Source organism: Salvelinus alpinus, chromosome 11, assembly GCF_045679555.1.
Source record: "Salvelinus alpinus chromosome 11, SLU_Salpinus.1, whole genome shotgun sequence".
Lineage (NCBI taxonomy): Eukaryota > Metazoa > Chordata > Actinopteri > Salmoniformes > Salmonidae > Salvelinus > Salvelinus alpinus.
In genome coordinates this window covers 56,639,685-56,656,790 of record NC_092096.1, presented here as the reverse complement: position 1 = coordinate 56,656,790, position 17,106 = coordinate 56,639,685, and the positions used below count along the sequence as shown (strand labels likewise).

Sequence of the window (17,106 nt, the reverse complement as noted above, 5' to 3'; positions counted from 1 at the left end):
CTCCACCGAACTCCACGTCTGTGGGAAATGTGGCAAAAATATAAGGATATCATACATTTCAGAAGCTGTATGGTTCAGGGTTGTTGAGAGGAGGCTGCGGCATTGGTTTGTTTGACTTAAATAGTTTTCTCTCTTTTTAATATTGAAGGGAATCTAATAACCCTTCCTGAACGAAGCCCCTGGGAGGACGCAGGTTAGAGGCACAACTTGTAACTTTCATTCTGACAATGCTTTGACATTCATTGTTATTTTGGAATTGTGAATAAAGTTATGTTCTTGTCATACAATCATGCATGTTTACTTTTTAATCGACATACAACCATTAAACGTTTCTATATGATAGAGAACAGTAACTAATGCCCTACCAAGCAGAAAAAATTGCTTTTATTTGGCTTGGTTTCACAGTAACTTTAAGCAGTTACTGCTAACATGACCCCCATTTTCTCCAAAACACATTACAATAGAGGCAGGATACTTGTCCACATGATTAAGCATGTATTTAATGTAGCAAAAATTACAACTAATTTTCGACCAAATGAGCAGTTACTGTCTTTTTGCTTGGTAGGGCAGTGTACCACACAAGTTTAGAAATTATTTTGATAAATGTCAGATATAAGGCTTTTAATGATAGTCACTCCAAACCAATAATAATAGGGCCTATCACCCAGTCACGACTCAAACCCTCAAGAAATTTCACAATAATATATTGAGCAGACATACCCTGAATTAACACATCTCCATGTTTAGAAGATATGCAGGGGTGGATTTAGTGACGTGAAACAGTTGTTGCAGATAGAAATAGAATGAATAGAGCTGACACGATTCCTTATTCTACCAATCATGTCTATTCGACATGATACATTTCTGAATCTGAACGTTCTATATCAACATCCTTCTGAACAGGCCCCAGTTGTGGCTAATGTAGCACGTGGTTAGGTCCAGGGGTTTTCACATGACCACGTGACCTCGCCAGGAATAACTCAGTCTGCAGACCCTTCAGCAAGATCCCTGACCTTTCTTCCTCTCTTGCACTATCCACTAGTGCACACCAGGGGGAGGGGTATATACTTCCAACCTCTTACATTCTATGTAGGTATTACATTCACTCAAAGATCCTAGTGTTAGTGTGTTATACAATGGAAAAATGTATATAGAAAACAGAAAAATATTGCTACTCTCCTAAAGAAGTACATATGCATTAAAACAACAAAGTTCCACACATGAACCCCATACATCGAGTACAATTACGTACAAACCAGGGAACTACAATAAGCCATTTACTGGAATACGGCGTGAAAGAAACCCACTTATAGACATGTAGGTCTACAGCATGTCTGCGGCTGAAATGGCATCCTATGCCCTATATGGTGCACTTATTTTGACCAGGGGCTCTGGTCAAAAGTAATTAACTATGTAGGGGATAGGGTGCCATTTCAGATGCACTCAATGAATTATAACACAGTAGAATCAGACATAATAATACTTCATATTGGCCTACAAAGCAAAGGCTCTTTTAACTGTATGTATACAAACATAGGCATATAACAGTTATATTGTCTAAATGTCTGGTGTAAGAAAATAGAACAATACTTTTACGTCCTCAGTTTTAGTAGACTTTCACATAGACACTGTTGTGTAAAACATTTCATACATATCAAAGCTGTTTTAACCTCTTGTCTAAAATGCAGTGGTGTAAACTACTTAAGTAAAAATACTTTAAAGTACTACTTAAGTCGTTTTGGGGTATCTGTAGTTTACTATTTATATTTGACTACTTTTACTTCACTACATTCCCTAAGACAATAATGTACTTTTTACTCCATACAATTTCCCTGACACCCAAAAGTACTCGTCACATTTTGAACACTTTGCAAGACAGGAAAATGGTCCAATTCACACACTTATCAAGGGAACATCCCTGGTTATCCCTACTGCCTTTGATCTGGCAAACTAACTAAAAAAAAATATTTGTTTGTAAATTATGTCTGAGTGTTGGAGTGTGCCCCTGTCTATCCGTACATTTTAAAAAAACAAGCAAATCGTGTCAGGTTTGCTTAATATAAGAAATTTGAAATTAGTAATACTTTTACTTTTGATACTTAAGTATCAAAAATAAATGGAATTGCTAAAATGTACTTAAGTATATTTAAAACCAAGTACTTTTACTCAAATAGTATTTTACTGGGTGAATTTCACTAGAGTAATCTTTACTTTACTCAAGTATGACAATTGGGTACTTTTTCCACAGCTAAAATGCAGTCTCTTTGGCTTTTGGCATCAAAGACTATAGCAAGTTCAAAGTGTTGTTGTTTGTGCACACCCAAGTTCATGGCAAGGAGGAGTATATCTAGATAAATCCCTGCCACACTTAAAGTTAGAAAGATGGACTCCATTTTAGGGTGAACAGAACAGTATGTGTTGTATCCCCTCATCCAGAGGAAAGGAGGGTGAAAGTTCACCAACACATATGGATTCTTTCGAACGGGCAAGCGCTATTGGTGCTTCTGCTGAATGCCTCTTCGCTGAGTTCAGATAGGAGTCACTGCATTTGATGATATTCAAATCTCGTTTCTCGGTTACAGTGTCCTGTCATCAAGTCTTAGTAAAAAAAATAAAAAAATACAAAATAAGTCTTTTTAGGGTACAAAATCATGTAAAAGTCCTCTTGACGCTTCCTGGAGTGATCGTTATTGCTGTGATATTATATACAGTAAAATATTATGACTATTTCGGTCTATGTCCAACCTGACATTCATAAGCTTTTAATTTGTCCAGCTCCTCTCCTGTGAAACGTATGTGTTACTTATTTGTATCTCTACACCAATCAGAAGCGTTATCTGTTCACCAATAAGAACCTTTACCTGTTGATCAAAAATGTCTGAGAGCTCGAGGCGAAGGCAAGGGATGTTCTAGAAGTGAAAAGGAGGTAAACTGACTGCCACCGGGGTATGCCACCACACCGGCGAGCACCTATCCCAAAGTCACGACCAATCCTTGTCGTATAGTGCGTCACCTGCCCTTGCTCGGACCCGTCTATACAATCTGGGCCTTATGGATGAGGGAGGCGTGTGGGGATGGGATGCCGTTGGGCCGGGGTTTGGGTCTCAGCGTTCCGTTGTTCTGCTGGAAGTGATGGTTGTGTCCACGTTCCACGTCTGAGATCTGAGAACTGTTGTCCTGGTCCTCTGACCTCCCCTGATCTAACCGACTCATCCTGGAGCTTGTCCCCCGCTCTCCCTCCACACTTTCACCCTCCTCCTCTTCGTCGTCTGTGACAGGAGGGTAGCTGAGAGGGGAGTTCCGTGCATGTAAACCCCCCTCTGTTGGGATGATGACGCTGCCGTTCAGGGACCTCAGCAGCATGGTGGAATGTTCCATTGGAAAGGGAGAGGGTTGGATTGGCAGATGGAGACGGGTTCCCTGTGAGTCAAACAGAGACAAGGGGTAACCATGTGGTTAGAGAGAGGAAATAAATAACTAGGGCTAATTTGAGTATCTGGGTCGACCTAGCAACCTATACTAAACCTATGCGTTTAAAAGGTTCTAATTTTCATAGCAATTTACAAGAAAGTGAGTATGCAATTCTTGATTCCTCATGCCTCACACACACTTACCAAAGACATAGTGCTATTCCGTACGTATGACTCCACCCTAAGTCTGTTCTCCTCCTCTCTGTCCATGGCTCTGTTCTCCCTCCCTCGTCGTGAAGAGTTGTTCAGAACAGGTCGACCCAGGTAGTCTAGTCCACCTCCCCCTACCAGAGTAGAGCGACTGTCCCTGATGCGCCCTAGCTCCTGGGTGTGAAGGAAAGAGAGATGGAGAGAGAAAAAGAGAGCTTTAAACACATCACACATTTTGCACTGAAAAGTCGGATTTAAAATGGCTTCTGAAGCAGGAGTTCCAGAACAGAAGAAAGCATGAAGTCTTAATAACGTAACATTTAATTAGTATGAAGTATAATTCATATAGGGTATGTGAGATGCACTACTTTTCTTTTCAAATATAAATGTTATTTCAAGAAAATAAGCTCCTACATTTAATTTAACTACATAAATGTTAATTAAACACTAAAATAAGATGCGCATGCCACTCAGAACTTAGCAGCCATGAATATGAAGGTTAAATCTAAAGGCTCCCCACATGCAGAGAAAGAGTGAAATTAAGACTGACCCCTAGAGAGGACAGACTGGTCCGCAGTGTCCCCTCCACTCTGAGAGGGATATTCTCCTCCATCTGAAAGAACAAGGGATGAGAGAGGGAGGGAAACAGAGAGAGAGGGAGGGAAACAGAGAGAGGGAGATGACCATATTAGCTCGAGGCAAATAGATAATGCTCATGGAATTGCAAGTATTTATTTACAAAATGACTGCATGCCGAGACTGTTGAGAAGAGACCACAGATTGTAAGACATGGTAATATTATATACCTGTCCTCTAGCATCCGTACTGACTGAGTTGACTCTCCTGAAAGAGGCCTGCCTGGAGAGAGTACTGATCTCCTCCCTGAGAGAGAGAGAGAATGAGAGAAAGAGAGAGAAAAGCGTTGTTAAAATATTCTTAATTCAAAAAGCATTTACTGTTTTCAGCGTAACATTTGTCATTTAGATTCTAGAACAATTTCAAGGGAGTTACTGTGAGGTTTGAAAACATACTTCTTCACAGTCAATTCTCTCTCCAGTTTCTTGTTTTTGCGTTTGTGGTGACGGGTCACTGAGATTACTATGATGACCATGATGAGTAGCAGTCCTCCAGCCACCCCTCCAATTATGATCATCAGGAGACTGTTGAAAAACACCGGCTTCTGAAGGAACTCTGTGGGAAAGGGACAACAGGAAGTGATGTCATATTCACAAACATAATCAACATACACATCATATTGAATACAGGAGTGAACATGTAATCCAAATGCTTAACTGGCACCATTAATATAATAGAGTTATTCTTTTAGGAAAGAAACATGGAGGACTACAGCAACAACAAAAAAACATACAACACCCGACTGGACTACTGTAAGAAAAAAAAAAAAAGATTTGTTTTATATGACTCAGAGTGACAACACAACCTACCTGTCACAGTGATCTCCACCTCTGCTTTCCCGGTCCCCACAACGTTATAGGCCACACATTGGTAGATACCAGCGTCTGTCAGGCCGAGGGGCCTATTGAACAGCAGGGATCCATTCCCTGCCGTCACGCCCTCTGGTAAGTCTCCACCCTTCCTGCGCATAACAGAAATACTATAGCACTTAACATAGGGTTTAACAGAAGAATACAGTATATCCTACAATAATAGGCTGAATTTCATGACTCTATTAACGCCCAACACCACTCACTGAACCTGAACGCACCCTTTCAACACACCCAACAGTGTTGTAAAAAACACCACATTCAAAACAACAACACTAACCCGAACATCACAGCAACACATCCCAAAATACAATTGACTACTGATCACCAAACAACACTAACCGTAAAGGTCAAATGAGCACCACAATGACATGAAGCAGGCCACAACAAACCAGGACCCGTATTCACAAAGCATCACAGAGTAGGAGTTCTGATCTAGGATCAGTTTGGGTTTTTAAATCATAAATAAGAGGGGGGACCTGATCCTAGATCAGCACTCCTACTCTGAGGCAGTGTGAATACGGGCCCAGAACTCCCATTTCAAATGTCTTATATCTGAACAATAGGCTACTATATACTTTTGAGTCCTGTTTTTGGGCCTTTTGAACAGACCATTTATGAGCCCCAATGTGCAGGAGAAAACAGAAACAGGAACCGTAAACATTTTACATAGACACAGATCACACTGCCTGATAATGTTCTAAACAAATCCACAGTCTATCCTTCCTCCCCCGTCCCATGCCCACTTTGGCTCGATACCTCCCACTTCCCCCATTCCTTGTCTTTCGACCCACACTCATTCCTTTCTCTTCCCTCTCTCACCTCTCTCACCCGCCCCCCTTCCTCCCTCGTGTGAAACTGCGTCCTCTGTTTGCATTCCGCACAAGCTGCAACACGACAATATGACAGCACGGTTGTTACTTCTCCTGCTGCTTTGCATTGAGGAGTACAAAGAGGCAAACTGGTTTACCCGCTGCATGTGTGCGTGCGGGTGGGCGTCGTGTGCGTTTTAAGGGGGAGTGAAAGTATACTACCCTACATATTTATTTGGACAGTGAAGCTAAAACGTTTAATTTGGCTCTATACTCCAGGATTTTGGATTTGATATCAAATGTTTCATAGGAGGTGACAGTACAGAATGTCACTTTTTATTTGAGAGTATTTTCATACATATCTGTTTTACCGTTAAGAAATGAAAGCACTTTATGTATCTAGTCCCCCCATTTGAAGGTGGACTGAGTACTTTGGACAAATTCACTTATAGTCTATTAAAGTAGCCAAAAGTCGTATTATTTGGTCCCATATTCCTAGCACGCAATGAATATATCAAGCTTGTGTCTTGTTGGATGCATTTTCAGTTTGTTTTGGTTGTGTTTCGGATCATGTTGTGCCCAATTTAAATTATTTTACCTTTAATTTATCAGGTTAGTCTCATTGAGATTAAATCAAATCAAAGTTTATTTGTCACGTGCGCTGAATACAACAGGTGCAGACCTTACAGTGAAATGCTTACTTACAGGCTCTAACCAATAGTGCAAAAAAGGTATTAGGTGAACAATGGGTAAGTAAAGAAATAAAACAACAGTAAAAAAAACAGGCTATATACAGTAGCGAGGCTATAGAAGTAGCGAGGCTACATACAGACACCGGTTAGTCAGGCTGATTGAGGTAGTATGTACATGTGGAAATGGTTAAAGTGACTATGCATATATGATGAACAGAGAGTAGCGTAAAAGAGGGGTTGGTGGGTGGTGGGTGGGACACAATGCAGATAGCCCGGTTAGCCAATGTGCGGGAGCACTAGTTGGTCGGCCCAATTGAGGTAGTATGTACATGAATGTATAGTTAAAGTGACTATGCATACATGATAAACAGAGAGTGGCAGCAGCGTAAAAAGAGGGGTTGGGGGGAGATCTGGACAAAATAGCAGCACACAAAGTTGCAGACACATTTACAACATAAAACACAAAGCACTACAGTTAAAAAACATTTTACACATGGTTTGGGAAAGTGTGGTGCAACTAGGGGTGAAAACATTGACAGCCCCCCACTTCATTGTCCATCATAGTGTTTAACCTAGCTTTAAACTCATTTAAAAGTTACGAGCTCCTGTATTTCCAGGACCTTTTGAAGCGTGTTCCAATCGGAAGGGGCAGAGAACTGTAAAGCATTTCCCGCTAGCTCTGTACGTGCCTTAGTTTTCATTGGTCTGCTGGACAATGTAGTTACACACAAAAATGCTGGCCTCCCCTGTTATTGGTAATGGTGAGAGGTTAGCGTGTTTTGGGGGTATGATCTTTGTCCGTCTTTAACGTTCTTACTCATCATTAAATCAGGAGCGTGCGGGCATTGTGTGTGTTCTAAGGAGGAGTGCACGTAAGTAAGGAGCGATGGAGTGTAACAAGAGATCTAAGTCTTAAGTATATAAGGGTGAGAGAGGGAATCAGTGTGGGTGTGTGAGCGTGCTGTCTGTGTGTGTGTGTAAGTGTGTGTGTGCGCTGTGTGTGTGTTACTAACACACAAACACGCCTTGCAGGTGTGTTCATGTGACTAACAGCTTAAGACTTGGTGACACATGTCTCACCCCACTAGTTTCATTGAAATGACGTGGAAACAACGTTGATTCAACCAGTGTGTGCCCAGTGGGCCATGATCCAGTAAAACACACATACAGTACCAGTCAAAAGTTTGGACTGCGTTTTGATGCCTTGACTATTATTCTACAATGTAGAAAATAATACAAATAAAGAAAAACCCTTGAATGAGGAGGTGTGTCCAAAATTTCGACTGGTACTATACATCTTCCGCACTAGCAGACGTAGGCCTAACTGTCACCTTTTTATTAATGAGACATTTTTCTTTAGTAGTTTCCAGTAGATGGTTTGTTCCACCTCCACCCTCTACCACACCCCAATAATGGTTTAATCCACCATGCGGGTATGTCTTCCAAAGGTTACCAGAAAAATTAGTCAGGAGAGAAACCACAAGAACTTCAGTCAGCTCCGCCTTTATTGGATTGCTTCAGCACAGCAATCATCACCGTGTATGACAATAGATCTGATACCGATGTTCCATTTAAACTGTCCCTGAACCAAAACGCTATTACCATGTATCTAACCTTTGTTTAACCATGTAACTCAACCAAATTATTATTGACAATGATAACCTGGCAAGTGGAACTCATAGCAAAACTAGAAACAACTCCTGACCTCCCCCCGTTTGGCTTAGTAACACCATTAAAACTGACTAATAGAATTACCAGTAAATCAAACAAAAACAGATTATGCCAGACAGACAGAGCGTGAGTCAGTTGAGTCTGTCAGACAGAGGCCAACAGGCAGGGAGGGCATGTGTTACCTGGTCCAGGTGAAACTCTGTGGTTTGGGGTTTCCTCCACTGACACAGCTGAGGGCAGCTCCCTCCAGACCAGCATACCAGTTCTGATTAAACCCCGAGATCTCTGCATTGGGAGGATCTTCAATAGAGAAACAAAAGCAGAGAGCAATTGATTTTAACACACATGGACAATACTACTACATGATAATATCCCATGTGTAGGCTTCACCAGGTCATTGGTCTGTGCATATTATTTACTAGCATGGTTAAGCTATTTGCCTTGTAACTGCAGGTACGAATTTCTGTCCCCTAATACAAGCTTGGTTTAATTCATAGTAGATATGGCAGCCAATGAGAGGGGCCCTCAAGAACGTTTTTCATTTCATTGAACAAAATTGGTGGGGATTAGCTTCAGATCTAGCTGGCTGGCTAGCAAAAAATCAGAACTCTGGCTAAAATGGAATGTAGGTATTAATCTGGGGCTGAAAAGCAGAGGGAAAGGGAAGAAAAGGATAAAAAGACTTGGCCTTAACACATTTATTTAGTAAAGTTGAGCAGCACGAGAAGATTGAGACTAACAACAACGTCCCCGACACTGAATCTGGTGACCGTGACAATGACAGGAGCAGCAGCTGCATGGCAGAGTCAAGTGAGGAAGGGAGGAAAGACAGTGTCCTAATGAATTGAATTATTATTCTAATAAATATGCCATTTATAGGCTACACCACGTCATTTGTACGTGCGTATTATTTACTGCATGGTTATGCTATATACAGTGCATTCAGAAAGTACTCATTCCCCTTGTTACATTACAGCCTTATTCTAAAATGTATTAAATCGTTATTTTCCCTCAACAATCTACACACAATACACCATAATGACAAAGCAAAAACAGGTTTTTAGAATTTTTTTAATTAAACTGAAATATCACATTTACATAAGTAATCAGACCCTTTACTCAGTACTTTGTTGAAGCACCTTTGGCAGCGATTACAGCCTCGAGTCTTCTTGGGTATGACCCTACAAGCTTGGCAGACCTGTATTTGTTGAGTGTCTCCCATTCTCTGCAGATCCTCTCAAGATCTTTCAGGATGGGGAGTGTTGCTCCACAGCTATTTTCAGGTCTTTCCAGAGATGTTCGATCAGGTTCAAGTCCGGGCTCTGGCTGGGCCACTCAAGGACATTCGGAGACTTGTCCTGAAGCCGCTCCTGTATTGTCTTGGCTGTGTGCTTAGGGTCATTGTCCTGTTGGAAGGTGAACCTTTGCCCCAGTCTGAGGTCCTGAGCGCTCTGGAGCAGGTTTTCATCAAGGATCTGTCTATACTTTGCGCCGTTCATTTTTCCCTCGATCCTGACTCGTCTTCCAGTCCCTGCCGCTGAAAAACATCCCCACAGTATGATGCTGCCACCACCAAGCTTCACGGTGCTGGTCATGGTGCAAGGTTTCCTCCAGATGTAAAGCTTGGCACTCAGGGCAAAGAGTTCAATCTTGGTTTCATCAGACCAGAGAATCTTGTTTCTCATGGTCTGAGAGTCTTTAGGTGCCTTTTGGCAAACTCCAAGCGGGCTGTCATGTGCCTTTTAAAGGCTTGATTGGTTGAGTGCTACACAGATGGTTGTCCTTCTGGAAGGTTCTCCCATCTCCACAGAGGAACTCTGGAGCTCTGTCAGAGTGCTGGTCACCTGAGGCCACTGTGTTCTTGGGGACCTTTAATACTGCAGACATTAAATGTTACCCTTTCCCAGATATGTGCCTTGACACAATCCTGTCTCGGAGCTCTACAGACAATTCCTTTGACCTCATGGCTTGGTTTTTGCTCTGACATAAACTGTCAACTGTGGGACCTTATATAGACAGGTGTGCCACAGGTGAACTCCAATCAAGTTGTAGAAACATCTCAAGGATGATCAATGGAAACAGGATGCACCTGAGCTCAATTTCAAGTCTCATAGCAAAGGGTCTGAATACTTATGTAAATAAGGTATTTGCTAAAATTTCTAAAAACATGTTTTTACTTTGTCACTATCGGGTATTTTGTGTAGATTGATGAGGGGAAAAATGCAGTTTAATCCATGTAAGAATGAGGCTGTAACGTAACAAAATGAGGAAAAAGTCAAGGGGTCTGAATACTTTGAATGCACTGTACACTATAAATACACAAAAAATGAGTGGTTTCGGCTACTTCAGCCACACCCGTTGCTGACAGGTGTATAAAACCCGAGCACACAGCCATGACATCTACATAGACCAACATTGGCAGTAGAATGGCCTTACTGAAGAGCTCAGTGACTTTCAACGTGGCACTGTCATAGGATGCCACCTTTCCATCAAGTCAGTTTGTCTAATTTCTGCACTGCTAGAGCTGCCCCGGTCATTTGTAAGTGCTTTTATTGTGAAGTGAAAACTTCTCGGAGCAACAACGGCTCAGCCGCTAAGTGGTAGGCCACACAAGCTCACAGAACGGAACCGCCGAGTGCTGAAACACTTACAGCGTAAAAATCGTCTGTCCTCGGTTGCAACACTCACTGCCGAGTTCCAAACTGCCTCTGGACGCAACATCAGCACAATAACTGTTTGTCGAGAGCGTCATGAAATGGGTTTCCATGGCTGAGCAGCCACACACACACACACCAAGCCCAAGATCACCATGCGCAATGCCAAGTGTTGGCTGGAGTGGTGTAAAGCTTGCCGCCATTGGACTCTGGAGCAGTGAAAACGTGTTCTCTGGAGTGATGAATCACGCTTCACCATCTGGCAGTCATACGGACAAATCTGGGTTTGGCAGATGCCAGGAGAACGCTACCTGCCCCAATGCATAGTGCTATAACTGTTACGTTTGGTGGAGGAGGAATAATGGTCTGGGGCTGTTTTTCATGGTTCGGGCCCCTTAGTTCCAGTGAAGGGAGATCTTAACACTACAGCATACAATGACATTCTAGATGACTCTGTGCTTCCAACTTTGTGGCAACAGCTTGGGGAAGGCCCTTTCCTGTTTCAGCATGACAATTCCCCAGTGCACAAAGCGAGGTCCATTCAGAAATGGTTTGTCTAGATCGGTGTGGAAGACCTTGACTGGCCTGCACAGAGCCTTGACTTCAACCCCATCGAACACCTTTGTGATGAATTGGAACGCCGTCTGCGAGCCAGGCCTAATCGCCCAACCTCACTAATGCTCTTGTGGCTGAATGGAAGCAAGAACCCACAGCAGTGTTCCAACATCTAGTGGAAAGCCTTACCAGAAGAGTGGAGGCTGTTATAGCAGCACAGGGGGGGGACCAACTCCGTATTAATGCCCATGATTTTGGAATGAGTTGTTTGACGAGCAGGTGTCCATATACTTTTGGTCATGTTGTGTAGCTATTTGTCTTGTAACTGCTGGTACGAATTTCTTTCGCCTTATCCAAGCTTGTGTTCATCATGGTAGATAAAACTTGCTTAAATCATTGGTAAATTATAGTAAAAAGCAATATACTCTGACTTGGGAAATCAGATAGTGACTGCCCATACTGAGTAAGATTTTACGCACAGGAGGGGGGCCCCTGGCTCTGACTCACAAGTTCTGACCCTGGTAAACACCCTTTTTATGTACTCAAATAACTAGTCCACATGTTCTGGTGGTCTAGGTACATGAAGACCAGGGTTTGATCCCTGTCACCACCTTTCCCAATTTGTGTCCTCCTAATCTATCTCCCCGCTGTTTCTAATCTGTCTAAATAAAAAAGCAAAAAGCAATTTGGAATGAAGCATAAGAGGTCAGAGGTCAAGCATAAAACATATATGACTTGTTAGCTGGTTTAATAAATAATAAAGTATCTAGAATCGTAGCTATCGTGGAGTCTGAACTCACAGTGCACCACCAGGTTGTTGGTGATCCTGCGGGGTTCCTTCAGAGTAGAGTGCCTCACCAGACAGTCCAGTCTCATCCCGTTCATACTCCTCAGGGGGTGCAGGGAGAAGTGGGTGGAGACTGACCCGCCCACCGAGCTCCTGTTCTGTGACAGGCCCGTCAGGTCTGTGTCCCAGTTGAGGATGGGCGGGGGGCGGGCCACGGAGCGGCAGGAGGCAGCCAATCGAAAGGACTGGCCCTCGACAAGAATCACAGGGTCCAGGGAGGAGATGGGAGTGGCTGTGGGGGTCAAGGGTCAAATGTCAAGAATCAAGAACGGTCACTTGTCAGACTTTCTTCAGGGACAGGACGCAACTAATCACTGGTCTTAGTGTTTGTGGAGGTGATTTTAGGACTAATCTTAGAACTGGTCTTAGTTGTTAGTTGGAGGTTAAGCTGTTCCTAGATCAGTGACATGATGTTTCAGGGGGTGGAAGTCACTAAGCACTGCAATAGGATCAGCTTTGGCATGATCCAAGCTGAGATCTAATATTCTCCATTAGGTAGGTGTTTAAAAAACCCTAGATCAGCTCTTTGAGGAAACTTGATACTAAAAAAGTCAGACAGCTGAATACACTGACTGTCACGAGAACAGTTCTTAATCGTTTACTGATCTTGTGGCTTATATGAATATTATTACTATAACTGAAGCTAATGTTTTAGCTAGTAATACTACAACTGACACCTGTTCCCATCATCATCATTATCAACAACATCATCCTCATCAACATCATCATCCTAATTATCATCAACATCATCTTCATCCTAATTATCACCATCATCATCAACATCATCATCCTCATCCTAATTATCATCATCAACATCAACATCATCCCACCAATCAGCCATTACTCTTTCCATTAAAAGATATAGGCCATAGAAGGACATTATACTCTGTAAATCAAAAAGTGACACAATGAGTAAGGGGAAGGAAGGGGAGGAACTTACTCCACACGGTGAGTGACAGCTGTCGTTCAAAGTTCCCCGAGGGGAAGGTGCTGATGTGACAGTTGTACCTGCCCTCATCTGACTCCTCAGTGTTCATGATGATCAGAGACGAGTCCACTGTGGGCTCATTGCTGCGGAACCGCACACGCCCCGAGTACTGACCAAACTCTGAGAGAGGGGGGGAGGAGGAGAGAGATAGAGAGAGGAAGTGAGATATGGGGGAGGCAAAAAGAGAGAGATGGAGAAGTAGTTAGGTTAAAAGTGCAGGTGTAGTTTTGTCATCTACTTTAAATTCAACTTCTGAGGCTTTGAGTGTTAGCAAAGACAGTGAACTACCAATGTATTGTAGTGTCCTCGCTATGTGAGCCAGGTTACCATTCCCACCAAGTGGGTTAACCCTATTGGCCCAATGCGTACGGTGTTTGCCTTTCACACCAGCGACCCGGGTTTGCTTTCCGGCTGCGGCGTTCGCTACAATAATATAAAGAGAAAGATGGTTGTGACTACTGTAACACCTACTGTATACGTGTCCTACCTGTTTGTCCGGCAGTGTGGTGTACTGTGATGATCTGGTCCTTGGTACCATCTGCTCTCTCCTTGGTCCAGGTGACCTGTGACAAGGAGAGGCGAGACAACATCATGTTAGGGACAACTTTTCTAAGATAATGCTCTGTACAACATATCTGGTTTTATGGGTACTGTCGTAAATGATGCTTCAGACCTGAACCACCACCTGGCCCACTTCCACCTTGAACCGGCAGGGCAGCCGGGTCTCAACCTCGGTCAAGGACTGCACCGAGAACCCGGGAGATGGTTCCTCAAAGTCCCCCTGCACCACAGCAACTGGGGAAGAAAGAGGAAGGGTGGGAAGGAGGAGAAAGGGAGGAAGAAGGGGGGGAGAGAGAGAGAGAGAAACTTAATTGATGACTTTATTGTCCCCTTGGGGAAAATGTGTGTGGCATCTTAAACATCATTATAGAAAACACAAAATAAAGACAATTACAATATAGCGAAATACAATACAATGTCACAGTGTAGAGTATAGAGAGATAGAGAAAGAGCAGAGAGATAGAGGTTAAGAGAAAGAGAGGGGGGAGAACGAGCACAGAGAGAGATTGAGAGAGGGAGGAGAAAGAACAGAGAGATAGAGATTGAGAGGGGGGGTAGAGAAAGAGCAGAGAGATAGAGGTTGAGAGGGGTAGGGGGGGGAAGAGCAGAGAGATAGAGGTTGAGCGAGAGAGAGAGAGGTTGAGAGGGGGGGAGAGCAGAGCGATAGAGGTTGAGAGAGATGGGGGGGGGTAAAGAGCAGAGAGATAGAGGTTGAGAGGGAGAGGGGGGAGAAAGAGCAGAGAGATAGAGGTTGAGAGAGAGGGGGGAGAAAGAGCAGAGAGATAGAGGTTGAGAGAGGGGGGGGGGGGAAGAGCAGAGAGATTGAGGTTGAGAGAGAATGAGAGGTTGAAAGACATTAGGGAGACTGTGCACTGAACCATGACTGAGGATTAGTACCCTGACCCTCTTCTCAGTGTCCTTCCGTATACTTTAGGGGATGAACGACAGAAAGTATGAGAAGAGAAGAGGTGTAGAGAACAGAGAGATGTGGAAAGTTTGTTTGCAAAGAAGATAGAGGCCAAGAGATGGGGGGGAGGAATTTAAGAGAGCACCACAAAGAAAAGGAGGCAGTCAGAGGGAGGACGGAGAGAAACAGGTGTATGAAAGCAAGTGATTAGATGAGAAGACATGTTGCTTGACTTGTTGCACTAGTTAACTGTCCATACCAATTCATAGTGAACCCTTTAGTGTCCAGAGAAACACACACCTCACACACGTATGCGTGTACGCACACACACATGCATATACACGCATATAAACTCAGAAAAAAAAGAACAGTCCTCTCACTGTCAACTGCGTTTATTTTCAGCAAACTTAACATGTGTAAATATTTGTATGAACATAACAAGATTCAACAACTGAGACATAAACTGAACAAGTTCCACAGACGTGACTAACAGAAATGGAATAATGTGTCCCTGAACAAAGGGGGGGGGGTCAAAATCAAAAGTAACAGTCAGTATCTGGTGTGGCCACCAGCTGCAATGAGTACTGCAGTGCATCTTCTCATGGACTGCACCAGATTTGCCAGTTCTTGCTGTGTGATGTTACTCGACTCTTCAACCAAGGCACCTGCAAGTTCACGGACATTTCTGGGGGGGGAATGGCCCTAGCCCTCACCCTCCGATCCAACAGGTCCCAGACATGCTCAATAGGATTGAGATCCAGGCTCTTCGCTGGCCATGGCAGAACACTGACATTCCTGTCTTGCACAGAACGAGCAGTATGGCTGATGGCATTGTCATGCTGGAGGGTCATGTCAGGATGAGCCTGCAGGAAGGGTACCACATAAGGGAGGATGATGTCTTCCCTGTAACGCACAGCGTTGAGATTGCCTGCAATGACAACAAGCTCAGTCCGATGATGCTGTGACACACCCTCCACCTCCAAATCGATCCCACTCCAGAGTACAGGCCTCGGTGTAACGCTTATTCCTTCGACGATAAATGCGAATCCGACCATCACCCCTGGTGAGACAAAACCGCGACTCGTCAGTGAAGAGCACTTTTTGCCAGTCCTGTCTGGTCCAGCGACGGTGGGTTTGTGCCCATAGGCGACGTTGTTGCCGGAGATGTCTGGTGAGGACCTGCCTTACAACAGGTCTACAAGCCCTCAGTCCAGCCTCGCTCAGCCTATTGCGGACAGTCTGAGCACTGATGGAGGGATTGTGTGTTCTTGGTGTAACTCGGACAGTTGTTTCTGCCATCCTGTACCTGTCCCGCAGGTGTGATGTTCGGATGTCCCGATCCTGTGCAGGTGTTGTTACACGTGGTCTGCCACTGCGAGGACGATCAGCTGTCCGTCCTGTCTCCCTGTAACGCTGTCTTAGGCGTCTCACAGTATATTGCAATTTATTGCCCTGGCCACATCTGCAGTCCTCATGCCTCCTTGCAACATGCCTAAGGCACATTCACGCAGATGAGCAGGGACCCTGGGCATCTTTCTTTTGGTGTTTTTCAGAGTCAGTAGAAAGGCCTCTTTAGTGTCCTAAGTTTTCAAAACTGTGACCTTAATTGCCTACCGTCTGTAACCTGTTAGTGTCTTAACGACCGTTCCATAGGTGCATGTTCATTAATTGTTTATGGTTCATTGAACAAGCTTGGGAAACTGTTTTTAAACCCTTTACAATTTAGATCTGAAGTTAGTTGGATTTTTACGAATTATCTTTCAAAGACAGGGTCCTGAAAAGGTACGTTTCTTTTTTTGCTTAGTTTACATACACACACGTATGTGCGTACGCATGCACGCACACACGCACAACCTGTGTTTTCAGGTAGAATTGTAAACTCACTAACCTATTTGCTGTAGACATAACCAGTAATGCTACATCATCTATAATGTCACACTGTTCTGCCAAGTCACAACATTGTTGATCCTCAAGGAATGAAGTCCTGATTGCCATCTGACTGCCTCTCATCCCCTCTGTGCATGAATAAATACACATTGTCACATTGGACACACACACACACACAGTCGGCCTCTCTCTATGTCTCAGCCGCTGCCTCACACAAACAATGTCTCTGTATTCTTAATGCATAACAGTCATTATACATCAGCATCTATAAATACAGTAGAGAACGATAGACGCCGGCTGCAATCCTTCTCTGATCCCCATACAGACATACTTGTGTGTGAGTGAGTGACTGAGTGAGTGAGTGAGTGAGTGAGTGAGTGAGTGAGTGAGTGAGTGAGTGAGTGAGT

The 17,106-nt window shown here is 43.7% G+C and overlaps 1 protein-coding gene across 1 annotated transcript in view; it reads right to left on the bottom strand.

Annotated features, from left to right (window-relative positions):
* Positions 1-290: 290 nt before the first annotated feature.
* The window catches only part of LOC139534502 (nectin-4-like), a 17,872-nt gene continuing 1,056 nt past the window's right edge, over positions 291-17,106 (bottom strand). Inside the window, exons 2-12 of the mRNA XM_071333684.1 lie at positions 14,018-14,139; positions 13,832-13,907; positions 13,297-13,464; positions 12,310-12,588; positions 8,483-8,600; positions 5,066-5,217; positions 4,652-4,811; positions 4,427-4,502; positions 4,171-4,233; positions 3,615-3,794; positions 291-3,420 (exon numbers count right to left, since the gene is read on the bottom strand). Coding sequence (XP_071189785.1) covers positions 3,034-3,420; positions 3,615-3,794; positions 4,171-4,233; positions 4,427-4,502; positions 4,652-4,811; positions 5,066-5,217; positions 8,483-8,600; positions 12,310-12,588; positions 13,297-13,464; positions 13,832-13,907; positions 14,018-14,139 — 1,781 coding nt within the window. The 3' untranslated portion in view covers positions 291-3,033. The remainder of the gene's footprint in view (positions 3,421-3,614; positions 3,795-4,170; positions 4,234-4,426; positions 4,503-4,651; positions 4,812-5,065; positions 5,218-8,482; positions 8,601-12,309; positions 12,589-13,296; positions 13,465-13,831; positions 13,908-14,017; positions 14,140-17,106) is intronic.